Source organism: Ostrinia nubilalis, chromosome 1 (genome assembly GCF_963855985.1).
Source record: "Ostrinia nubilalis chromosome 1, ilOstNubi1.1, whole genome shotgun sequence".
NCBI classification, from domain to species: domain Eukaryota; kingdom Metazoa; phylum Arthropoda; class Insecta; order Lepidoptera; family Crambidae; genus Ostrinia; species Ostrinia nubilalis.
The window spans coordinates 4,917,632-4,942,888 of record NC_087088.1 but is presented as its reverse complement, the minus strand read 5'-3'; the positions used below and the strand labels follow the sequence as shown (position 1 = coordinate 4,942,888).

General features: G+C 40.3%; 2 protein-coding genes and 1 long non-coding RNA gene across 3 annotated transcripts; 1 reads left to right on the top strand and 2 right to left on the bottom strand.

The window, feature by feature from the left end:
• Positions 1-1,193: 1,193 nt before the first annotated feature.
• LOC135087629 (adenylate kinase) lies at positions 1,194-2,716 on the bottom strand. Its single transcript, XM_063982369.1, has 3 exons — positions 2,382-2,716; positions 2,046-2,282; positions 1,194-1,747 (listed from the first exon to the last, which is right to left on the bottom strand). Exons 1-3 carry the CDS (start codon positions 2,481-2,483, stop codon positions 1,358-1,360), a joined length of 729 nt encoding a protein of 242 aa, XP_063838439.1. The 5' UTR covers positions 2,484-2,716; the 3' UTR covers positions 1,194-1,357.
• A 292-nt stretch (positions 2,717-3,008) lies between these two features.
• LOC135087658 (uncharacterized) lies at positions 3,009-8,090 on the bottom strand. Its single transcript, XR_010260901.1, has 6 exons — positions 7,346-8,090; positions 6,867-7,111; positions 6,592-6,645; positions 6,033-6,185; positions 5,500-5,586; positions 3,009-5,381 (listed from the first exon to the last, which is right to left on the bottom strand). It is a non-coding gene; the product is annotated as an uncharacterized LOC135087658 (long non-coding RNA).
• Positions 8,091-8,696: 606 nt separating this feature from the next.
• LOC135077077 (nucleoporin Nup188) lies at positions 8,697-24,376 on the top strand. The gene is made up of 21 exons (XM_063971665.1): positions 8,697-8,881; positions 8,965-9,178; positions 9,256-9,854; positions 10,050-10,170; positions 10,426-10,539; positions 10,724-11,023; positions 11,303-11,621; positions 11,976-12,159; positions 12,206-12,331; positions 12,910-13,090; positions 17,253-17,517; positions 18,129-18,421; positions 18,620-18,946; positions 19,145-20,569; positions 21,155-21,267; positions 21,823-22,039; positions 22,429-22,635; positions 22,715-22,816; positions 22,896-22,993; positions 23,203-23,359; positions 23,708-24,376. Exons 1-21 carry the CDS (start codon positions 8,862-8,864, stop codon positions 24,302-24,304), a joined length of 5,979 nt encoding a protein of 1,992 aa, XP_063827735.1. The 5' UTR covers positions 8,697-8,861; the 3' UTR covers positions 24,305-24,376.
• Positions 24,377-25,257: the final 881 nt, after the last annotated feature.

The following is a 25,257-nucleotide window of genomic DNA, read 5'->3' as shown; positions in this document are numbered from 1 at the left end:
TAACAAAAAGACAAAAACAAGTTTTACACCAAAAAGGAAGTTTTTAATAAAACGGCCTCGAAATTATTTTTCCATAACAATTTGAAAAGTCGTCAGCATTGAACCGGGAAGTTCACTTCAACAGTTTACTGTATGTTTGTATGAGAGGATGTATCATGTAATGGTAACTAAACATCTAAGCAATACTTGACAAACTTATTACAAGTGAGTTAGAATTTTAGACAAGTTAAAAGACCTTAGCCCGTTTATTTGTCCTTTGACTCCTTGCACATTGATAAACACTTATTAATCTTAACTCACAATATAGACTTTATAACATAAATCTATTCAGTAGACTTTTGTATTTGTACTCGTACCTGTCTTAGGAAGTCGTAATTTTAAGCAGTTATTGGTAGTTAAATGACGATGGTTAACAGACGCGGTTGCACCTGGTTGCACTTAAATGTAGTTTAAAGTAACGCATTTTATAGGTCTAGAATGGTTCGATTACTTATTGCAAATGGTGTGTTGTGTATTAGAAGTCTGTTTTCGTAAAAGAGCGTAAAACGCAAAATATTTGCTAAAGAAAATACTCAGTTCCCTTGTTTTAGTAACCTGAGTAGATCGAAAAAACTAAAGACAAAACAATGGCACAATAAGATCACATGCAAAGCATGTTACCAAATAAAATTCTAAACCCTAAAAATTTAATAAGGGATTTATTTAGGTGTGAAATGTGTATGATTATGCCTTTACTCGAGCTTATAAAATCCAAACATGTATGTACCTACTAACATTATGTTAACACATCATTATTATCAAACAAATAAAATAATATGTTACTGGAAATAAATAAACCTTTCATTCGGAATTTGTTGCTTTATTTTTATGACTAAGCTATACTGTTTGTCTGTGATGATAAGTAGAAATATAGTTTACCTAACAAAAAAACATTCCTGAATATGAAGATAAACAATACAAACTTTATACAAGTACTTGTATAATGCATTACACTGCAATAAATATTTTTATTCCTTGACCATGCAATGCAGAGTTGAGCTAGTGATAAGTTATTCTCAACCTTTATCATATCATTGAGTAACCTACACACCAACAACAAGTCATCAACTAAGTCCCCTATCACATTAGCAGATAGATAGCATTATTTATTTTCATATTTGATAAAGTATACCATTACGCAATCAAACAACCTGTTCCAAGATTCCAGTTCACTATATTTGTCCAAGAAAAATAGTCTCTAAAATAGTCAACTAATTTTTCAGTACACAATACCAAAAATAAACAACAGACGTAATGAAATCACATGTAAATTACATTTGTACAGAGCACTTTTCCTTAATTAAAATGAGCTGTAAGTTTACTGAGCATCCCTAGTTCTGCTGAAAATCCTGCTTTTGAATATATTATCAATCCTGCTGAAAACCTCTTCAGCGGGTTTTGCTGCATCAACCCTGTAGTGGAGGCCTTTCCTCATGTAGTAGTCGACCAGAGGCACAGTCTGAGCGTGGTAGGTGGCCAAACGTTTCTTGAGTGCGTCTACATTGTCATCTGATCTCTTGACAAGGGGCTCTCCAGTGACATCGTCGGTCATAGTCTTCTTAGGTGGATGGAACTCTTCGTGGTAGCTGCGCCCACTTGATGGGTGAATCAGTCTCCCAGTTATTCTGCGCACAAGCAGGCTGTCCTGGATGCCAAATTCAATCACTGCATCCAACTCAGTTTTCCTTTTTGCCAACAAATCATCCAACTGTAATTTCAATAACAAAAAAGTTAAGAAACTTCTCTAGAATAAAGATTAATGTTATTGGTTGTTTTGGTAGGATAGGAGTGTAAAATTTAAAATCCTTGAGACAATATCCAATTTCAATAAAAAAATTGGGTCTTATGAACATCAAAAATGATGTACTGCAAATGATAACAAAAATAGATTTATCATTAAAATAAACATAACTGGTTCAATAACTCATCTAAAAATGTAAATAGCTTAGCCAACCAAACAAAGCAAAAACTTGTTTTTAAAACTTAACTAAGTCACCCTAACCCACCTTTTCAGCCTGAGGCACAGTTCTTGGGAAGCCATCCAACAAGAACCCATTCTTGCAGTCCGGCTGGTCCAGGTTCTTATCGATCATGTCCACGACCATCTCATCGGAGACCAGCTTTCCCTCATCCATGACCTTCTTCAGGCGGCGCCCGAGCTCGGAGCCCGAGGCCACTTCGGCCCGGAGCATATCCCCCGTCGACAAGTGACATACGCAGTATTTCTCTTTCAAACGTGGAGCCTACACACAAAAACTTTATGTAAGAAAACATTCTAAATTATCACCAAGAATACGATTAGAGGAGGGTAAAGGTCAAAGATGCATAGCTCACATAACTACCTGTGTGCCTTTGCCGGACCCGGGGGGACCCAACAACACTGCCCGGATGCCCAATGGGTCGTCATCAGGCTTGGGCTTCACTGCGGTTGCCGCCGGTGCCATGACTTCGAAGTTTTGCGTTAAAATTAAGTAACCTTACTACAAAATTGTAAACCTAATCTAACCTAAATCGTCTTAGGCGACCGCTTGTGGCCAAAGCGCCGCTTGCACTATTTACTGATGAATATTATGAAATGGCAATATCGTGTATACGTGTGTATCAGTTTATCAAGCAGAAAAAACGATTTGCCAAGCGCTCAGCCAAGCCAACGCATGCCCCATGTGATGGTGACGTTCAAAGAGCATAAAAGAGTAAGAGACGGCACTCCATAGATATTTTTTGAGCTCACGCACACATATGCATTTTAGAGAACGACCCGCAAATCTTTACCAACCGCACAAACTACAGGCGGAGCTACCAACATAATGCCTTATTTTCTGACAGTATTAGTGACGTTCGTAATAACTTATCGATTATCGATACTTTGCTAGGGTTGTAATTGCATATCGATATCTAGTATAGGAACCTTCAATATTTTAATGATTACTATTTTTATTTTATACTATGTGTAAGTAAAACGAAGTTTTGTAACGTAAATTATTTATTTCGAAATAAAATAGGTATATTACAATAAGTATTGAACATGACATAGCAGTTGAAGGCATGAGGAATTATTGAAAATTATAACAAAGTACAGAAATGATAATTTTGTAAACTTTTATTTTCACAACTTTTTCTAAGAAAAAATAGGATTTTTATTTATAAACATCAATTTTCTTATCAGCTGATCGAACCTCAGCCTCAAGATTACTTTTCAATACTTTGTTGCTGTGCTTTTTTACTTTTGTCAGCAAAATTGTTTTCACTTTTTATGAAGCTGTCATTAATGATTTTACAACTTTTTCTTAGAAAAAGGTAACTTAATATTTTAAACATCTTATCATAAATTTCTTTATTATGTTGTTGACATTTAAACCAACTAAAATTACAATTTGTACTCAACATTAAGAAAATGAATTTTCCAACATTTTCCATATATATCTGGTCGGCAATATGGTCATGATAAAATTGTTTAGCTTCATTTACGGTGGTACATAATTGAATTGTTGGATAAACGAGACTTTTTTTATCATGCCACCATTCGCGAAGAGATATATATGCATACAAATCATTGTCAACAGGAGTTTTCACGCTCAAACACTCTTCACAAATTAAACAAGAACTGTTCTGTAATAGTTTGGCAGCTAAATACCCGCTTACATATACTACTGGTTGGTTTTCAAGGCTACACAAATTTTCAATGGGCTGTTCTAAGTTTTCAGGGTCCGGGATAGACAACACAGGATAAAATTCAGTGTCTGTGGAATCTTGAACATTAATTTTTATTTCTGTTGTTTTTAAATTAGTTTTTAAAATGTCTTTATATTCCAGCATATGTTTATTGTTGTCTGCTTCACAATTAGCACTTCTGCTATGAGGCACTTTCAGCCCAGTAACCATGCTTGTTTTAAGCGCTGCAGTAAAGTGCGTGATAGTGGGATTTCTATTGGTTACACTGTGTTGCCTAATGATTCCAAATAAGTTTTCCAGAGAGTCTTGGTTAAACTGTCTAAGGTTCATATATTTAAACCCTTCATTCTTTAACTTTTCCCAAATATCGTTTAAGGATTTGATAGATATTTGATATCCCTTTACGCATTTAACATTTTTTAGTATCGTGTTTTCTGCTGTTATAAATTTTATGGTTTTTAACTTATCAGTATAAAAGGTCCAAGACTCAATGTGATTACTTGATGTGGAAACATTTTCCCGGATCCCTTTCTTTACGTCATTTAAAGATGATGGACCATTTGTACAATCAAATAGTTTATCTAACTGTTCAATCACAAATGCTGTATCATTGCAATCAGAAACTTCTTTCCATGCCATCATTTTTAAAATAGCTGCCACGGTATTACTCAGAGCATGCGCAGCATACTTCACCCGCATCTTAGTTTTGAATGTTGGATTTACAATGGTACTATTCAGTTTTTTAAAATTTAAAAAAATTCTGTTGTGTTCTTCTGCAACTACCAAATGCCTCCATTGTGCAATTTTTCCATCGAAAGACATATTTCCACTTTTAAAGAAATTGTTTCGTAATGATTTGAACAAGTGAGGGATGTCATAGATTATAAAAATTTTGTCATTATTTACAGAGAAAAAGTTGCTATCTATGCCTTGTCCACAGTTTCTTTTTAACATGTTAAGAGCTCCTATATTTGTAGATCCCTGATCACAAACTGTTGTTAGAACCATAAATCCGATTTCTTTTAATTTTTTGATGATGTCCGATATAATTTTTGCCAGTTTTGCTGTTGATATTGTGCCTTCCACAAAATAGTGCGCAATATATTGCTTGTATTTATGTTTAGCACCCTGTATCATAAACACTAACGCATGGTCTGCAATTTTCTTTTCTCGTCCCATGTTCTCGCCCTCTCCATAATCCACGTAGCCATCCACTTTATCAGCAATTTCGTTATAAATTATCCGTTTCTTTAACGCCATCTCGTCAAATATTAACGAGCAATATTTATTTTCCTTTGGCATACTTGATGCTTTTGCCTCTAACATATCAATTATATTTTTATTTATACCAGGCTCCATTGGTATATTTTTTAAAATCCTTTGGAGCGTTTTAGTGCTTGGTAGCGTAAACAGCTTTTGCATATAGCGGTATGCTTTAGGGGACCGTTTAAATATAGCCAAAGCATATATTTTGTTGGCTAAAGTCCACCTTTTTCCTTGTGACTTTTTTTTGTTATTCTGCACTACATCCTTTACTAACGATGTCAGCACTTCCGAATCTAACTTGTCTAAATTCACTCTTGACTTCGCTATATTCCTTATTGTTTTTTTTGCATTTTGTAACTGTCGCCAAAGCCTCTTCTCTTTAATGGTAAATGTTGATGAAGTGTCTGTAATAAAAACATTTCCATTAGTAAAAAAAACAAAATTAAAGCAAATTGAATTGAATATTGGTTAATTAATCAGCAATTTTACTTAGTTTTTTAAATTAGGTATGTTTTATCTTACCTTTCATTTCAATGTTTTTCTTAGGTCTTTTATAACTGTGGACTAATATTTCTGCCTGTGCATCTTGATGGCAAATGTTTTTATCATCTGAAATATTATAAATATGCAAATTAGTTTAAAATTTATTTTGTTGTTTTATGAAACATATTATTTCCAAATCAATCAATCATTATCAAGTTTAAAAAAAATGCAAAGACAGGATAATGATAGCTCTTCTCATAAAATATGAAGCGTGGGCCCACCTTCAATAACAATGACATAATATTAAATTAAAGGCATTTAGAGGTTTTAATGTTCTGCATTCTGGATGCGGTCTGCGGGTATGTCAAGGCAATCAGTCACGTGTGCTTTGCGTTCTTTGTTCGTATCCGCACGGTCAAATCGCATTAATATAAAATGTACAGAAACCTAGAATGTTGTACATATAAGTTCATTTTGACCTGACTGCAGACTGCAGAACGCATCCAGGGTGGCATTCTTTAGTTTGAGGGAAGGCATATTTTAGAAGGTAAATAATTAGTTTGTACACTTACCATGAGTAATGGGTTTATAGGTCATATGTTCTGGTGCATTGGAAGTAGAAGGAAGAGGTTCAAAAGTTGTTTTCGCAGAAATACCAGAATCTGGTATATCCACAGCTCCCAAACATGTTGAATTTAGTTGTTTGGTTGTAGTTGTAAGGGGAACTGAAAGCAGATAATGAAATGTGAATTGGGTAATAAAATGTCATGTTCTTACCCAACTTTAGGGTACAATCAGTCTAGTACATGTCTTGCTCACATTAAAAATTACTAGCTTATAAATATTATTAAACTAGCTGACCTGGCTAATTAATGTAGATTGCCTAAAATTTTTCAAATTGGTCCGGTACTTTTTTTGAAGAATTTGTATTACACAAATTACTAAAGTCCCTCTAACTCAACACACATTCTAAGCTAAATTGTGTTACGAGTGGGTTTACTACAATATTCAAGCTGTGGGGTTCTAACCCGCACTTTAGGCTATCTTGGCTTCGAGTTACGGAGCCGATCAAATACAAACAAACAATTAAATATTTCCTTTTTATATTAGTATAATTTTAGATAAACATACCTCGTTCAACTGGATTTGACTTCTTTGGAATGCAATATGAATGATCATAAAGAACTGTAACAAAGTATAGATATAATTAATAATTGAAATTATATATTATTTATTGATAAGCATACAACACATGTTTGTGGTTACAAAGAAAGAACCTTGTTAAATTGCATTCGGTTGGTTTGTTTTGGAAACCAAAGAAAATTAATTAAGACATCTAAATAATTCAGAAAAATTGATAGATAGTAAATTAAATTTAAAAAAAATAATTGAAGTCATCATCATACCTGTCTTGAGGTTTTCTTTATTGGAGTCTTTTACATGAAGAGGAAACTCTGTCAAAACTTCATCTGGCAAGATGGGATTGCTCAATTCCAGTGTTGGAATAGCTGAGTTCTTCAGCCGAGTTCCTTTGGCATTGAAGGATTCAGGAGTGAAGTGCCCACCACAAACAAACTTCAGTTGGTGTAACTTTTCAATAGGTACATATGCTAAGTCTTCTAAGCCAGCATTTTTAACCCACATTCGACAACTGAAATAAGAAATACCTATTAGAAAAGAAAAAGAATAACAAACTGAAATTTATTCATCAACTAATTTCTTTTAGTATTGTTATGCAATTCATTTGCAGAGTACGAAACAAAATACTGAAATTAAAAATTGGTTATGGTTATTTACTGTATGATTAAAAATATTAATCCCAGCCTTTAAGTTTACACAATCAGTAAAATTATCTTGTAATAAATGAGTGTTATTAGAAACTTACCGGTCAGAATCCAGAGGAAACCTACTCAAAAGTAAGGGTGATCCACCACGACTTCGCCTCTTATTACAAATAACGCACTTCTTGTTGTTTCTACTCTCCATTATCAGTAGAAGCCTAAAATGAAATAGGTATTAATTAAACAAAGCCTATAATTTCTCTCCAACCAGTGTCAATGCCCTGGTTCATGCATTTACCAGTTTTGAAAGTACATTTACATTTTCATCACATAGGGTTGTTTTTAATGAAAAATAGATTTGTAATAGATGTAATATTTCAAGTAAGTAGATAACATACCCATTAAACAGAAAAGTAAATAAGAGTTTAAACTTCTGTAGAAGTTGAAACACAGCTTATTTAAAAGAGTCTCTATCTCACAAAAAACATAACACTGAACAGCAAACTTTATCACGCCCGATACGGAGGAACTTAATCAACTCAACGTAAACGACAGAAAAGTTTATTTACAGTAATATTGCACCAAATCTGAGAAAATAACTTCACACGAATCAATTCGCCGGTTAAAAACTCAAACTCAATTGACAGACATTTTTTTTCATTTGTCAAACTAACAATACTACCAACATAAGGACACTAACAATTATTTTTAGTATGGTGGTATTGATCCGCGGGTTCCCCTGCTATAGTGAAATCAATCCAAAATGCACTTTATTGCTTAAGGGATAAGGTTGTATATCAATTGCTACATATAGAGACTAGTTTTTGTATGAGAAGTGTCTACCCACTGGTGACGTTGGTCAATAAACCAACTGTCAGCTGTCATGTCATTGTCAGTCAGCTGTCATTTAAATTAAATACAAAGATAATATAAATCTTCACGTGGGATAGTCCATACAAAAAAAAACACTATGATGATACCCTCGCGGCCTCGTTCGCGTCGCGTAGCTAAAGTTGAGGTGAACAACCATAGTTTATAGATTATGACCCACGCTGAACTGTCCCACCAAACTCAATGACAGGGGGGCGCTACCATCGTTCAACTATATGGTTTCCGACATGGCAAAAATCGGAACCAGCGATCCGGTATTGACGGTGGCGCCCCACTGTCAATGTCAGGGGTAGGACAGTTCAGTATTTTGGAACTATACCATACCCATAGTTTGTACCACACTGATTAATATTTGAATACAAACACACAAACATTTTTACACAACACATTACACCATGTGAACCTACCCGCCCGATACTTTGATTGATTGAAAAAAAATCAAGTTCCAACTCTCGCTGACCGTCAGTCAGACGATCGCCTTGCTCATAATGTGACTGACAATTATATACTCTTTGATCACACACAACCATAGAGCCATAGATGACAGTAGAATAGACAAAAATCTCTATGTATCTCTGACAGAAAAGACAGGTGATGTCAAAAAGTACAACCGCTTGTGAAATACCTAACCTAAAATTATCAGGTATTTAAGCGGTAAATAAACACATAATAAATTCAAAAATTCAATGACTATATTCATGACGTATTAAAACATCCGATACCATTACTATGGCGGCGAATAGTGCGAAGTAAGTAGAGGAAAAATCATAACTGAATACCTTTGTTTATATGAGTGTTTGTAACGAATTTCCGTCCATTTAATACCTTCTAGTTACTGGAAACGTTTGTGGAGATGGACAACATCTAACAACCTGTCCTTGGAAGAGTTGCGGGCAGTTTTGGGCAGTAAGGAAGTCACTGAGGCTTTGTACCAAGGCCTCAACAGTTACAAACCTAATAAACCTGAGGCCTTCTCCCAGCTGCAGTCCAAATACCCGGATCAGACCAAACTGCTTAGTGTGGTTCAAACCTTGCAAAGTTACATAGTAAGTCTGTCTTTATACATATTTATTCAACATTAAAAATTAATCAATATCTATAAGATTACAATTTTGTATTTTAGAATGTGGACACCTTCCAAGTCTGGGATATCATAAAGCACTACCTATGTGACATCTCCTACGGAACACCTGACAACGCCCTGAAGAATGTAGCCTTTGTGGACACTAGAACATCATTTTTGCTACCCAACATTTGGCGATTTTACTACTCAGAAAGACTGTTTATGCTTAAACTGCTACAGTACATCATTGAAAACCATAATAATAAGAGTCACAAGTATCATGAAGAGTTCTCTAGAATTTACAATAATGGATGTAAAAATCTTCTCCCGTCACTCATTACTCAATTTGAGAAGGCAATTTCTACTGTACCACCACCGAGAAAGATTCAAAGTGACTTTTCAAACGACAGTATTAGACAGGAATGGGCAGAATATAACTTGAGAGAACAATTATTCATCTTGCAAGTCATATTGCTCCTTGTTGAAGAGCAGAAAATTACCGATACGGACTTCCAGGCGTTATTCAAAATATTTAGGAAACACAACTATGGCAAAAACCAAGGATACCAAGAGATGTTGGAGGAAAGGCATAGAGAGATGTGCATGAGGATAACATACATGGAAGTCTGTTTATTTATAGTCATCAATTACAAAAATCAGTAAGCACTCTTTTCTTTTAAATAGCATTTTATACTACATACAAGTTTTCTTTCTTTCTTGTCACAAATAAAAGTTATATGTTACATTAAAGTTATGGAGCTTTTTGCTTTTCCTCTTTGTAAGATCCTCCTGAGTTTGATCTTGTCTAATATCAGTGCTATGTTATTAGATGTATGAAATTATTATAATTTTAGTGCTAATGCATCATCATGGATACAAGCCAATGAAAATGTTGTGGAGCCTGAACTTACGAAATTACAACTGAATGCAGAGCACAGTGCCATGTTATTATCATGGATGCTTCTATCATTGCAGGTAATGAATAAGTAGTGTATTTGAAGCTTATTTATATTGTGTATGTCTCTATGACAGAAATACAAAGACTTGTATAGCTTACGGATGGAATGACTATAATGTCATCATCAACATAAAAACTTTTGCCAAAACTGTCCAACCTGAAAGGAGGTGATTCTTGTGCTCTGGAAATACACCAACTTTTTGAATGAGAAAACCATATGACCCTATGAGTTATTATAATTTTCTCTAATTTCTTTGTATTTTATATTTCAGGGCAAAGACCATGCAGTAATGTTTGAGAGCAAGTATCAGCACTATGGCGCAACTGCACTCAAGATGCACGTGTTTGAATTCCTGAGTCAGATGTTGAATAGCAGTGTATTTACAGTAAGTAAAAAAGCCATACAATACCTTATGTAAAATTCTGAAAATAAAGCAATAAATGTTTGAGTGTAGTTAGTTTGATGTGTGTTGTCTTGTATTAAAGACAAAACCTTCAACTTTAGTGTCAGGAGTCATTGTTTAGTTTTATTTGATATACATTTTATCAATTTTATGTAACATTTTCCAGGACAAATCAAAATGCTCTCAAATAGCCAGACAAACAGTTTACAATCTTCTCAAAACATTATGCGACAAATTCGACGGCGACGGAACGATCAGCCATCAGGCAGGCATCACTCAACTCTGTGCCGACCTCCTGCGGTCTCCAGAGATAGCTGAAGACTTCTGGAAGCTTCAGCAGAAAGATGACCAGTTTGGTATTGTGTCGCTATGGAACACAGCATTGGAGTATTTTCCTTACAATTTCTCCATGTTATCTGTATTGGCTGCTGGCTTGGCTCAGGCTGGGAAATGTAGTGTTCTAAATGTAAGTAATGTCATTATTCTATATATAACTACTAGCGGCCGCCCGCGACTTCGTACGCGTGGATCCCGTTTTATCCCCTTTAAATTTTTCCTGAATTTTCTTTGCTATAAACCTCACGGAGCCCGAGACCTTTCCAACGAATGCAAAACCGTGGAAATCGGTTCGTGCGTTCTGGAGTAATATGGCGTCAGGAAGGAAAACCCGACTTATTTTTATATAGTAGATTAATTTTGTTACTTTTCTAGACAAAAGTAAACCAAAATGAACCTTATTTTTCAGCTCATAGGTGAGCTGAAAAACTTGCCAGTGTACACAGAAATATACAACCCCAATAGTGTGCCATTGGTATCGTTTGACTCTGATGACGCTACAATAGGCCGAGAGTACTTCCCTCTGGGAGGTCCCTCGTACCGCATCGAAGCAGGATCAAAGGCTACCGTCATGGAGAGGAAAGAGGGAACGATGATACACTTCCGAACTCCTTACTCTTATTGGACAGTGTTCAACAGTGAAATTGAGAAAGCACTGGATCGTAAACAACATCATAACGTTTTGTCGGCATTGCAGCGAGTCTATGAGGGTGCTAAAGTTTTAAAAGGTATGTGGATTCATTGATTATATTTTCTTGTTATAAGTCGAGAGCCTTTTACATAGCAATTTATCGCTAATATGGCTACAATTTAATAATCACCCCAATGCCACCGAATATGCCATCTTGCTTCAATACTCCTCCACAGGACAGGCAATGCCTAGTGTGGGCAGAGGTCTGTCTTTTGTTTTGTACCTACTACTTGATCAGGAAATAAATATTTTCATTTTCAAATGAAATCGCCGAAAGTAAAATGGCTTGAAATATGGCTTCTACTGCTTCGGAAATGTGGACTTAGGTGCGGATTCACCATAGGACTTGTAAACAGTACAGGGTGTCTAATAAATCCTTAATCATTTGCAGGTATCCTGAAAGCTTTAGTAGCAGACAAAGAGATCCCCAAAAGCTTGGTGGCTCCGAGTGAGGGCGTATTCGACGTATTAGTGCGGTTTATGCGCGCGGATGCGACCGCGCTGCCGCTACTGGTGCAGTGTCTTGAAGTCTGCGCCGTTCTCGTGCCGGTCTTCCCCAAGGAGATACACTTGAGGTGGGTCTGCTAGACGATATAACACCTTAAGTGCTTGTAATAAGAGCGAGGGCGTATTCGACGTATTAGTGCGGTTTATGCGCGCGGACGCGGCCGCACTGCCGCTACTGGTGCAGTGCCTTGAAGTCTGCGCCGTTCTCGTGCCGGTCTTCCCCAAGGAGATACACTTGAGGTGGGTTTGGGCGATATAGCACCTTAAGTACTTGTAATAAGAGCGAGGGCGTATTCGACGTATTAGTGCGGTTTATGCGCGCGGACGCGGCCGCACTGCCGCTACTGGTGCAGTGTCTTGAAGTCTGCGCCGTACTCGTGCCGGTATTCCCCAAGGAGATACACTTGAGGTGGGTTTGCTAGACGATGTAGCACCTTATGCACTTGCAATAGGTTCGGTTTTCCCCTGCTTCAAGCTGGTGAACACGCACGGACGCAGCTGTCAGAAAAAGAGTACGCGCGTGGCATGTTCTTTGACCTATTTTCTCATTCCACGCTTGCTTGACTCCCAGACTTATGAACATGATAGAGTCCAACTACACCGTGACGAAGTGGTAATAGATACTAAATATAAGTTTCAACTGGCTAAGCACCTTATTTACTGGGTAATAGGTTCTATTTGCCTTTGCTCCAGGCTAGTAAACACCTGTCTGCTGCCGCGCAGCTGGTGGAGTTTTTTGACTCGTTCTTTCATTCCACAACATTTGCAGATGTAACACCTTATGTACTTACAATAGGATCGCTTTTCCTCTGCTACAGGCTGGTGAACACGGGCTTACTCCCGCGCGCGCGTAGCCTTCAACTGTCAGCAGCGGAATATGCACGAGGCGCGTCTTTTGACTCGGGCGCAGTGGGGTCATTCCTCGTGGCGGTAGAGCAGCCGGGCGGCTCTTACCACTTGTTGGGCGCGTACATCGACTTGCTGTGTGCTTTTCATGAGGTTAGTGAGTTTATAGCTTTTATTTTATGTCCAAAGAAGTGAAGGGACCAACAAGAAGAAGAGAAGGGAACATCAGGCGTACCCAGCCCTTCTGGCCAGTGTGGGGAGTGTATGCCAAGCAAGTCAATGTATCCTCAATTTGCCTCTGGTACATTAGAGAGGGTCGTTATTCTGCAGTGAAAACTAGAGAGAAAATGTCGGACGCCTGGCCTCGTGGTTCACGTACTGTATCAGGTCTAGTACCAAAAATACCCTCTGGGTATTTTCTATGTTAGATAGATCAAGTCAGGTACCTATAGAACGAGCTTTGCTCAGTTAGATATCGTTGTGTAAAATTTCAATTTCAAATTGATATCTTTAAGAACACAGCTGATCTATTACAATACTTTATGACCTGACTTATGTACCTGTGATTTCATAAACACAATTTGAATTTAAGAGCGTTTACGCCGTTTGGCGCAAAAACAGTACTTTTTCAACTCGTTACAATCATTAACCAGTAATACTACAAATATGTTATAGGCATAAATAGTTAGGCAATTTCGTCGTCTAAATAGTTAATTGAGAAAATATTGCGATTAGTTTAGTATTCAAGAATTCTATCAAGATAAGTCCACACAGGTTTTGTAAATTTCCACTTTAGCGTCAGTTTACAAGCTGAAATTTTTATAAAAATACTGTGAAAACGATTTAACAAACATTTATATCCTATAGCATAGATCCTTGGGCAAATAGTTATCTGAGAAAATTTTTAGATTTAAGCATTTTACAATAAGAAATCACAAATTAAAAAAACGTGAAATACCCAAAAATCAAAGTGATTTTTTCACCAATATTCTTCCTTTATTCAACACAAAAATAGCTTAATATAATAGAACAATATCTTATCTAAAATATTTACTTTGAAATTTAAAATAATTCATTGTAATTTTTTTTCTATGAGTATTTGAAAAGTACTATAAAACGCCGCGCACGAATCGTTCAAATTCAGTCCGCCTCGAGGCGTTCCAGAGTGAGGTCACGTCGCTCGGTGCTCTGCTGACATGTGTCACGCGTACGTTGATCTTTGACAGGTAGCTGGACTTTTATAGTGTATCCGCAAAATCTTGGTGGTAGATTTTGCGATCACGTGGTAATTAAAATATTTTATTATTATTTTTCATTACAGTCTATTTTTACTACAAATTCTATTTCAGACGTAATGAAAAATAAAATTAAGTTATTTTTAGCGATGAAACGAAAACGAATGACGAAAATTTGGAACAGCAAGTTATGTATGTATGTATACTAATATTATAAAGAGAAATAATACTAATAATTTATTTGCCATAAATAGGTGGTTACAGAATAGTTAATAGGAATGCTCTGCCAGCAGGGTACCACCTAGTTGTAGAGGGAACATACACATCATTACAGTCGGAAAATCTTTGCGGTAGGTACCTCGGATTGTAGTTAGTTGGACAGTGGTCATTTGACGGTCACTTGAATCGTCTCACCCCTAAGCTTTTGGCTACCGCCGGCGCACTAAGCCGGTTGATGCCTAATCTCGGAGGCCCGGCTGCACTGAGTCGCTGACTATACTTTTGCGTCGCGCGTTATATGGTCCTATATGGGGCTCGAGTATGGCACAGTGCTGTGTAGTCGTGGAGCATCCTACTGTTCAAAAAAGCGCAACGCATGATAATTCACTGAGGCACAGGCTGAGGTAATTCGTGGATACCGCATAGTATCCGCAGTCCGTCTATTCCCGGTTGTGGACACTGACTATGTCCCTACTGAGGATAAATGGGAAAAAAATTATTGTCATTAGTGGCGACGTACAACAATCCTACTAATATTATAAATGCGAAAGTTTGGATGTCTGGATGTTTGTTACTTTTTCACTCAAAATCTACTGAACGGATTTTGTTGAAACTTTACAGTATTATTGTTTATAAACCAGATTAACATAATTATAGGCTATAATTTATGACGATATGTGACAAATAAATAAGACGTGTCTAAAAAACGCAATCTATCGTCATTGGTTAAAATTTACAGTGCTGGACAAACTACTGTTTTTGACGTTCGTAAATATTCATGCGGGGGAAGCCGTGAAACGCCATCTATCAACATGATATCAAACAACAGATTTTACGAACTAAGGAGTAAAACGAGGTCCACGCGTACGAAGTCGCGGGCGGCCGCTAGTTCAAAATAAAATTAATAATATTTGTATTCATCTGGTCTTACTTGACTTTTACTTTACGTATGTCATGCACGATGACATTTGCGTCAATATTTGTGTACGTCCCCACTAGGCATATTGGGATGTATTATTCTAATTTATCATAATACCTAAGTTGTGAGAAAGCCTGTAGCTACAACTGGGAAAGTATGTGTCACCACCGGTGACAATCGATATTATTTATGCCATTTATCCTCAGTGGCGACAAAGCTAGTGTCGACAACCGAGAATAGACGCCAGTTGCGAGGTGACCATAGGTCCCAAGGGGAAATGTACGTGTACGTGCACCACGAGAAGTGGAAACCAAAAGGTAGAGGCTTGAGGATCTAGGCCCCAGAGTGCTGAAGGGTACGCCTGGCCGTCAGCCAAATATTACGTCGCACCATAGAGGCAGTTCTGCCTGTATTAGAGGAGTGGGTGCGACGGCATGATCGCCTCACACAAAGGGCGACCCAGGTTCTACCGGGCCATGGGTGCTTCGGGCCATTCCTCCACCGTATAGGCCGAGAGCCTGTAGATGGTTGTCAGTTAACACTGCAGTCTTGGCACGTGAGTCACCGCAGCAGACTGACACGTTCCAACAGTGCCCAGCCTAAGCGAACGAGCGGCGGTTGGAAATGACCTCTCCCTACCAATCGGGAAGAGGCGTGAGATAGATAGATAAACTGTTTATTTGTTGTAACACACTTTTTTTAATGCTTTTAACACACACATTATGTATAGTTGCTATTGAAATTCAATTCAATATCGAAATAAAATTAGTTAGTCAAGAAACACACTAGGTGACACCACTGGTATTTTGTTACACAGGTTATTAATAATTTCAACAGTTGCAACATAACAAAAGTGACAAAACAACATAAGATAAAGATGACTAGCGTTTCAAATAGTTCCCTGCGTCAGAGTGATGTGTGCCGCAGCGATGCAAGAAGCAAAGAGCTCAGTATAAACACTACCCTCAAAAGGGCAGAAAACTGATTTTCAGCTTTTGCTAGAGAACGCATGAAGCGTACAGGTACGGAATGAACCCACTCGCTTTCGGAAACAATATCTACATTAGTAGGTATAAAATATATGATGAGACAAATAATCTTATGGTATAGTGTGCTTACTTTCTGTGAAAGTGTTCTTTCACAGAAAGAAGCAGTGGAAAGGGGGAGCGAGAGGCCTCAGCCGACACTCCGGTTATCCGCCGCCGACACCCTGGGCGCAAGAGGACAGCTTATGGTCTCCAACTGTCCCTTCCTAACAGGCCTCGGTCGCTAGACATGGAGGTGTCTGGTGGCGGCTAAGGACGAATACTACAGGCAACAGCCAATGGCGATGTCCCGCGTTCCCTCATATCACTCATATGGATCATGGCAGAAACAGTCAGGTTTTTAGTGGGTGTAGGGGCTACCCACCTTCTGGTAGGAAGAACCCCACATAACCCACTAGCTGCCCCCGCAGCTGGTGGGTATGAAATGTTATGCATTTTCCGGATAAAAAAAGAATAGTAAACAGGAAAAGTTTGTTTTGAATAGAACCGATTTGAAAAAATCTCTCACCATTAAAATTCATTTTTTTTCTGCTGAACATAGGCTGTATAAAATATTCTCAAAATAGTAAAAAACCTTTGATAATTTACTATTTGATAAAGAATTTACATATTTATTATTGATTAGGACTAATGTATACCATTATATTATTTATAATTATGGAGTCGGTGTTGGAAGATTTGAAGATTTTATAGTTTCTTTGGGCTGTCACTTGACAGCCTGGCACACTTTTACGATGGTGGATCAAAGTATTTTGGTTTGACTATAGAGCGTGAGAACACGCACACAGTCATAATTATTTTAGTGTGAATAAAAATAGCATCGAAATTACCTAAACTTGACATGCCACGCTAGACGTAAACGCTCTTAATGCAGAAATGTTTGTTTCTCTTTCCAGTCGTCAACAGATGAGCGCATCACAATGGAGATCATCCTTCCCGGCCTGGTCCTCATAGTCCGGGAAGTTTTCCCTAACATGTTGGGATGGCGATACGCTTCGTTAGCGCAACGCCGCGAACTCACCGGCGCTTGTCTGAGACTACTAGCTTTAGTACTACAGAAGAAAACTGGTGGCGAACGCGCTACAATACTAAGACGTACTGGGCTGCATAGTCTACATGATGCAGATAATGCGCGTCAATTGTTACACTGTCTTGCTGTGGGTGAGTGTCTTTATATTGAAAGTTAACAGTCTAACTACATTGGTGCTCACCGGTACGTGTCTGAGACTGCTAGCCCTGGTACTGCAAAAGAAAACTGGAGGCGAGCGTGCTACGATCTTGAGACGTACTGGTCTACATAGTCTACATGACGCAGACAATGCGCGTCAACTGTTACACTGCCTTGCTGTGGGTGAGTGTCCTTATATTGAAAGTTATCAGTCTAACTACATTGGTGCTCACCGGTGCGTGTCTGAGACTGCTAGCTTTGGTGCTGCAAAAGAAAACTGGAGGCGAGCGTGCTACGATCTTGAGACGTACTGGCTTGCATAGTCTACATGATGCTGATAATGCACGGCAACTGTTACACTGTCTTGCTGTGGGTAAGTCTAAGTGCCTCTACATTTAAAGTACACATGTCTTGAGTCAGCACTTATAGTTTGTCGTATCTGCGTTGATCCTGTTCTGTTCTTCTATTGTTCCTAGGTTGTAATTAAATACAATGGATTGACGAGCTCATCACAATTACTTTTGTAGATAAATACGCGTGTCTTCTATTTTGACTGTATTCTTGTTCTGTATTAACTCTAATCTTCACTTACATATTGTCTCAGGTAACGAAAATCTCGAAAAAATCATGCTCGACGAAACGAACTGGATTTCGGGACCTGGCAACGAGTACATAACCAGCTTACAACGCTGCGTTGCCATCATCATGTTCGCACTACGCCTGAAAGAAGAGATCGGCTCTCCCAGTGAGATGACGCCGTTGGAACACCTCATATTTGCGCAGAACAAACAAAAAGACCGACTGAAGGTGGTGCCAAAAGTGACCAGTTACATAAACCATGCGTTCAACAGGAGTCTGCCGGTTCTCAGCTGTCGATTATTGAAGAGATTTGCTGACGTAAGTATAATTTATCTTTTTAAAAACTTTTGTTAGTCTCATGCCCGTTTTATCCCTATTTTTTAAGTGACCCCTATGGTAACACATAACAGGAGTTTTGTTTTCATAGGGTTCACATAAAAATCAGGGATTGATGGTGAAAACGGGCATCAGACACTCGCCATGCTGGTTATAAACAAATACATTTACTATTTTCAGGGATTCCAAATGTCTCTCTTCGCGTCTTTGGATATGACAGCGTACCAAGTCCGCGTCATGTTCCTTGACCGATTGCGCGATGAACACGAAAGTCTGGAACTAAAAGTGGCAATACTCGAGTTCGTAGCTACTTGTATTGGGAAGCAACCAGGTCTTACTGAAGCATTCTTCATGATGAACCATGAAAAGGCTAAGGCGGAGGAAAATGACAAGGAAGGCAAAGACCAAAAGAAGGCTGAAGTAGAGAAGAAAACTGCTCCCGAGACTGATGATAGTTTTGAAGGCATCTTAGGGTATATGGCTGACTATCTCAGCACTATTAAGACTGTAAGTATTAAGCCGGGTTTCCAGCGCGTGTTTTGCAATCAACAAAAACATATCAACATTCAACAAAATTGTCTACAAAAAATGTTGAATGTTGACATGTTTTTGTTGGTAGTGTAGGGCTAAACACGGGCTGGAAACCCGACTTTATATGAACTTATGCAACAAGAAACATATTGATTAGCTTTGTTCTTTTTACAGGACGCAAAATACCTCCACAGCCCATTGCTAGGCTGCATTATGGCGCTATTCCACGCGTTATGGAAGAACAACATGCAAATTCTAGTCAAGAAGCTTAGAGAGAACAAGAACTTTTGGGAACACTTGACCAGTCCTCTGTTCAATGAAATACAACCTGGTTTACGCACGTACGCACAGATTTTCAATGTATTGGGTATCGAACTGTTTGCATCGAGAGAAAAGCTGGAGCCAAATCTCAAAGCAGTGCTAGAACAGTTTTTTGATACTGACAAGAAGCATTTAGACACGTGGGTTGATTTTGTCTATTCCTTTGATGGAAAAGATGAGGAAGTGGAGGTCGTAGATAAAGTCCCCGTTTGGTTAGGACTGCTAACATCTTGGAAAGATTTCACAACCATTTTCTGCAAATGTCTACCCATAAGCTTGAACATAGCACACAAGTCCAAAATGGTCGCGCCTTGCATGAACGCGCTGTTGAACGAGTTAGATGATTTAAAAGACGGCAGGCTCGTCGTGATTCTAGCCGAGTTATACGTCATAATGCTAGCCAACTGGAAGGATGATTGCTTCGAGAACAGAAAGGCAAACGCGAAGCAAATAGATAACCTTCTTACGAATACAGCAGCCGTTTACGAATGTTTACATCCACGCGCTATTCGAGCAATACTATCAATTTGCACTGTTGCTATCAGCAGTTTGGATTATGAAATCAAAGCGAACAGTGCAACAGCTCAAAGTATTATACGGTCTGTGACCAACATCAACAGTTTGGAGCTCCAAAAGTTACTTGATGACATAACCGACGTTCCAAAAGCTGAACCCAAATCTGATAGCACTAAAACCTCCGAAGAAATACCTCCAGTCGTGTTATGCCTGGCTATGTTAGAGCAGTGCTTGGATTTGTACGATGAAATGTTTTCGGGGCTATCGCAATGGTTCCAGTCCAGCAAGTTTATCAACAAACTGCTTTGCTGTCTTCAAACGTGCTTGCAAAGCCGCCGGCACTACCACACGTCTCTGGCCGCGTTGCGTTGCATCACTGCGTATTCTAGAGGGCCATTCTCGAAGGATCTACTCATGAGTGACGTCGATCAGTTTCTTTGGCTGCAACTGTTGCCGCCGAAAATTGATAGCAATGGGGGATCATCCACGTGGAAGCCGCAAGAGTGGTGGCGTGTGTACGCTTACAGTTTGGACTTTATATCGATGATGGTTATGAAGCACGGCCAATTCTTTGCTAGTGACGCCATAACCTTTGTCGGCGTGCATTTGGAGCACCTTATAGAAGCGATACTGCTGCCGCGTCAGGTGTTCAGTTTAGATGCGTTGAACCTATGCGCGTCGACTTTGAATCTGGTGGTGCAGCTGGTGAAGTTCGAATCGAGGTGGCGCATTCAGAATATCAATTCGTTGATCGGTATTATGGTAAGTTGATATCAGTTTTTTTACCGTAATATGTCTCAATTTTATTCTGCAGCTAGCAGATATTACTCTAGCTAGATAGTCAATACATTGATGAGATTATTAAACTGTTTAGTGGGTTGGTCCCGCTACTCCTCTAGTAACTGAAATATTCCACCACATCCCAAGTCTTTAACTAATCTACTCCAGCATTCTCCAATAAGACAATTCCTAGCCCAATATAACACTTGCTTATAATTAGTCCCGCATGTGCTGCAAATTGTTGCGATGCCTACCAGCAAAATGACTTTGAAGTTGACTGAAACCAGAGTAAATACAAATGAGTAGGTCATATTCATAGAAACGCACCCAGCGCGGTTTGTATGTGAGCGCGCCAATACATATGCGGCGCGCACGCACACACTGACAAAATTTAGCGTGGATTAGTGGGGAGTTGCGCCGAATTCTGTCAGTGTGTGCGTGCGTGCCGCATACGTATATTGGCGCGCTCACATACAAACTGCGCTCGGTGCGTTTCTATGAAGATGACCTACTCATTTGTATTTACTCTGCTGATACCCATTGAAGTTGTATGTCCATCGTCTACAGCGCAGCATAAGCGCGTGCCTGTACCAGTGCGTGACGCTGATGCTGCGCGCGCGCCGGCCCGCCGACGCGCCGCCGCACGACGAACACGCGCCCGCGCCCGCCATGCTGCATAGGTCAGTCACTAATAATAGCCTATTTGACTTGTTTATAAAAGATTATTTTGTAGTACAGACGGCAACACCTCAACCTAAAAATTGGGGGTCTTGTGCCCGTTTTTACCATCAATCACTAATTTTTATGTGATCCCTATGTAATTCTAATTCCTGTTATTTGTTACCATAGGGTTCACTTAAAAATTAGGGATTGATGGTGAAAACGGGCATTAATCAGTTGTAATACAGGCGAGTTTAATTTCATCATCATCATCATCCTTGTCATAGGACGTCCACTGCTGAACATAGGCCTCCCCCAATGCTTTCCAATTCCATGTTGCCCAGTTGGTAGCGGCCTGCGTCCAGCGCCTTCCTGCTACCTTTATGATGTTGTCGGTCCACCTTGTGGGTGGACGTCCCACGCTGCGTTTTCCGGTACGCGGCCTCCACTCCAGAACCTTGCTGCCCCATCGGCCGTCAGTTCTGCGCACTATGTGCCCTGCCCATTGCCACTTCAGCTTGCTAATCCGTCTTACTTAATTACATACTTAACTTTTTAAATCTTTGCAATTTCAGAACTTTGGAGATCCTTCACATGGCAACGCTCTGTCTGCTCTCCTTCAGTCCAGACCTGCTCTCGCTACTAGCTGACCCTGGACTAGACATGGAGCGTTGGCAGCCCCTCGTGGAACTTCACTTCGGGGCTCCCAAGATATCCTACGAGCCGTTCCCGCAGCTGACATTTGGGACCTTGCTGTCGGCTATATGTCTGCTCACCAGATCCCTCAATCATGTGAGTATAAACAATATATCAAAGAAGTTTACTAAGGGAGTTTCTCAGGGTACTATATTAGGTCCACTGTTATATTTTATTTTTTAATTATAAAAAGTATAATTATTTGTATTGTATTTATTTCCCAAACATGTTAAAAGCTAAAAAAATTAGTTTCAAAGTGTGTGCTTATAAGATAAAATTAAACATTACATAACTTAAAATATTTACAAAAGGTGTTCTTCAAGGTACTATTTTAGGTCCACCGTTATAAAAGCGCTTATAAGAATAAAATTAAACATTACATTAATTAAAATAATATTATCTGATACGCCGGCCGTCAGCTAAAAGTTGGCATAATGTTGTCATTGTCCAAATTTTTTAACCACATATTTTTTTTTAATTTTCAGGCGTACCACGCAGACGAAGGCAGCGGCTCGCGTTCCCCGCGCGGTCGCAGACGCGCCTGCTCCTGCGGCAGCCCCGGCGAGTCCCGGCGCGCCAACCGCAGCGAGTCGCTCACCAGCATCTCGTCGGCCGCCAGCGCGCTGCCCTGGCTGGACGAGCGGCTCGTGGCCGGCGCGCTCGAGGCCACCGCCACGCTGCTGGCCGAGCAGGTACACTGACTGTACGGGCGGCAGTGGTTGTGAGGCACCGCTCCCGTGCCCGGGGTGTGACGTCAGCAACCGCAGCGAGTCGCTCACCAGCATCTCGTCGGCCGCCAGCGCGCTGCCCTGGCTGGACGAGCGGCTCGTGGCCGGCGCGCTCGAGACCACCGCCACGCTGCTGGCCGAGCAGGTACACTGACTGTACGGGCGGCAGTGGTTGTGAGGCACCGCTCCCGTGCCCGGGGTGTGACGTCAGCAAACGCAGCCAGTCGCTCACCAGCATCTCGTCGGCCGCCAGCGCGCTGCCCTGGCTGGACGAGCGGCTCGTGGCCGGCGCGCTCGAGGCCACCGCCACGCTGCTGGCCGAGCAGGTACACTGACTGTACGGGCGGCAGTGGTTGTGAGGCACCGCTCCCGTGCCCGGGGTGTGACGTCAGCAAACGCAGCCAGTCGCTCACCAGCATCTCGTCGGCCGCCAGCGCGCTGCCCTGGCTGGACGAGCGGCTCGTGGCCGGCGCGCTCGAGGCCACCGCCACGCTGCTGGCCGAGCAGGTACACTGACTGTACGGGCGGCAGTGGTTGTGAGGCACCGCTCCCGTGCCCGGGGTGTGACGTCAGCAAACGCAGCCAGTCGCTCACCAGCATCTCGTCGGCCGCCAGCGCGCTGCCCTGGCTGGACGAGCGGCTCGTGGCCGGCGCGCTCGAGGCCACCGCCACGCTGCTGGCCGAGCAGGTGCACTGAGAAATTTAAATTGAAAGGCAATAGTCCACCGAGCTTCGATCGCGCGAGGCATTTTGATGCACGATCCAATGTGGATCCCATCCATCCTTTAAGACTTTTCTAATTATTCTAATTGAATCTATCCATAATCCAATACTAGCTAGCAGGTACTAGCACCACCAATGGCACCAATCCATTGAAAACACTTTTACTAATTAAAGTTGCATGCGCGTTTAGTATGAAAATTACCCATACTAATAAAAGTTATGCATACTTTACAATATTGCCGTTCCACCATGAAAAAATAACCGAACACAGTATTAAAACAAAAGCGTAATCTTTTTTATTGTTCATCCGCAGGCGCTGCTAGCAGTCCGCGACGCGAGCGTGCCGAGCCGCCACAAGCAACTAGTGCGGCGCGAGCTCAGCTCCGAGCTAACCGTCTTCCACGACTTCGTGCGCAAGCGCATCCTCTGCGCCGCGCACTCGCGTCCGCACCTCGTCCGCTCCCACCTCGGCGCCTGGCCCCTACCCGCCAACGAGGAGGAAACCAAACGCATCGAAGAGGCCAGAAAAGACAAAAACCTTTGTCTATGCGACGACGAATCCGAAACACCCCCGCCCCCGCCCCCTAAACGCGCCGCCCACGATTCCATGCGGGAATACATCCTCCGCAAACACTACCTGAACAAATGCGCCCAAACACCAACCAAAGGACCTCCCTCCCCTGTCTCCCATTCCACTCCCGCGTCGGACAAGAAGAAAGAAACTTCTAGAAGCTCCAAGCGAGTCTCCTGGGCCGAGACGACTAGAGACAGCGACGAAAGTCTCGATAGTTCGCTCCAAGAGATCGAGCCGGTCTACTCTAATTTGACTGATGTACAAATCAACAACGACGAAGACTACTTCCACTTTATGTCTATTGTGTTCCTTTATATTTGTCAAACTGATTTGTAATGTGTGGATTCAAGTTTTAGCTGTGTAAAAATAAAATTGATCATTTTTTACATCTACTTTAACGTTTACATAAATAAATAAAAACCGGCCAAGTGCGAGTCGGACTCGCGCACCGAGGGTTCCGTACAAACCTGCAAGGTTTACAAAGTTCGTTCATTACGACAATCGAGTCATAACTATGGTATTTTTATTGCAAAATGAAATTCATAACATTACAATGGGGAAAGTAACTACTTAAAAGGAGAATGCCCAAAAGTGGTATCGCTCGAAATCTAATTGTACATTGAGGGTACCACACCGTAAATTCCTTTCTTCATTTGTAATGATTTGCGAAAGTAGTAAGAAATTGTAAAACCTCCGGAATAAAATCCGATTTTAATAAAAAGTATTGTAACAATGAGCTGCAATCAGCAACACCTATCACCGAGCAACGACACTACGTAGTTCGCACGGTTGTCAATAGATGGCGCTGTTCGTAGTTAGCTCGCGGTATCATTTGATTTTTTCCTGTCCTTAAGTAGTCAGGGCTAACCACAAATCCCTTTCCCCTTGCAAAATGGTATAAATAACATTGGTATGCACGCAAGATTATTTTGTGTTTATATCTGATCCTTATCAAATAACGCTAGCTTTGGCGTAGCTAGGGTTTTTTTTAGGCAGGGTAACTATCTACAAATATAAAACAAGTATTCTAAGGTAAAACCTGTAGCTATGCCAATGGACACCATTCATTTCACTTAAACCAAAATTACGTCAAAGTCCGGAGTTTTATAAAAAAAAAATATGCGGTATGATTATTTTTTATTTATTTACTAGCTTTCCGCCCGCGGCTTCGCCCGCGTGGAATTTTGTCTGTCACAGAAAAACTTTATCGCGCGCGTCCCTGTTTCAAAAACCGGGATAAAAACTATCCTATGTTCTTTCCCGGGACTCAAACTATCTCTATGCCAAAT

What these genes read in the sequence shown, in the direction of transcription:
- LOC135077077 (XM_063971665.1), top strand. Translation starts at nt 8,862, where the DNA reads ATGGCGGCGAATAGTGCGAA. An exon ending in TGCTGTGTGCTTTTCATGAG is followed by an intron (nt 13,091 to 17,252) that starts GTTAGTGAGTTT and finishes TTCTCTTTCCAG; the next exon opens with TCGTCAACAGATGAGCGCAT. An exon ending in CCACGCTGCTGGCCGAGCAG is followed by an intron (nt 22,817 to 22,895) that starts GTACACTGACTG and finishes AAACGCAGCCAG; the next exon opens with TCGCTCACCAGCATCTCGTC.
- LOC135087629 (XM_063982369.1), bottom strand. Translation starts at nt 2,483, where the DNA reads ATGGCACCGGCGGCAACCGCAGTGAAGCCCAAGCCTGATGACGACCCA. An exon ending in GGTCCGGCAAAGGCACACAG is followed by an intron (nt 2,283 to 2,381) that starts GTAGTTATGTGA and finishes TTTTGTGTGTAG; the next exon opens with GCTCCACGTTTGAAAGAGAA. An exon ending in CTGTGCCTCAGGCTGAAAAG is followed by an intron (nt 1,748 to 2,045) that starts GTGGGTTAGGGT and finishes TTGAAATTACAG; the next exon opens with TTGGATGATTTGTTGGCAAA.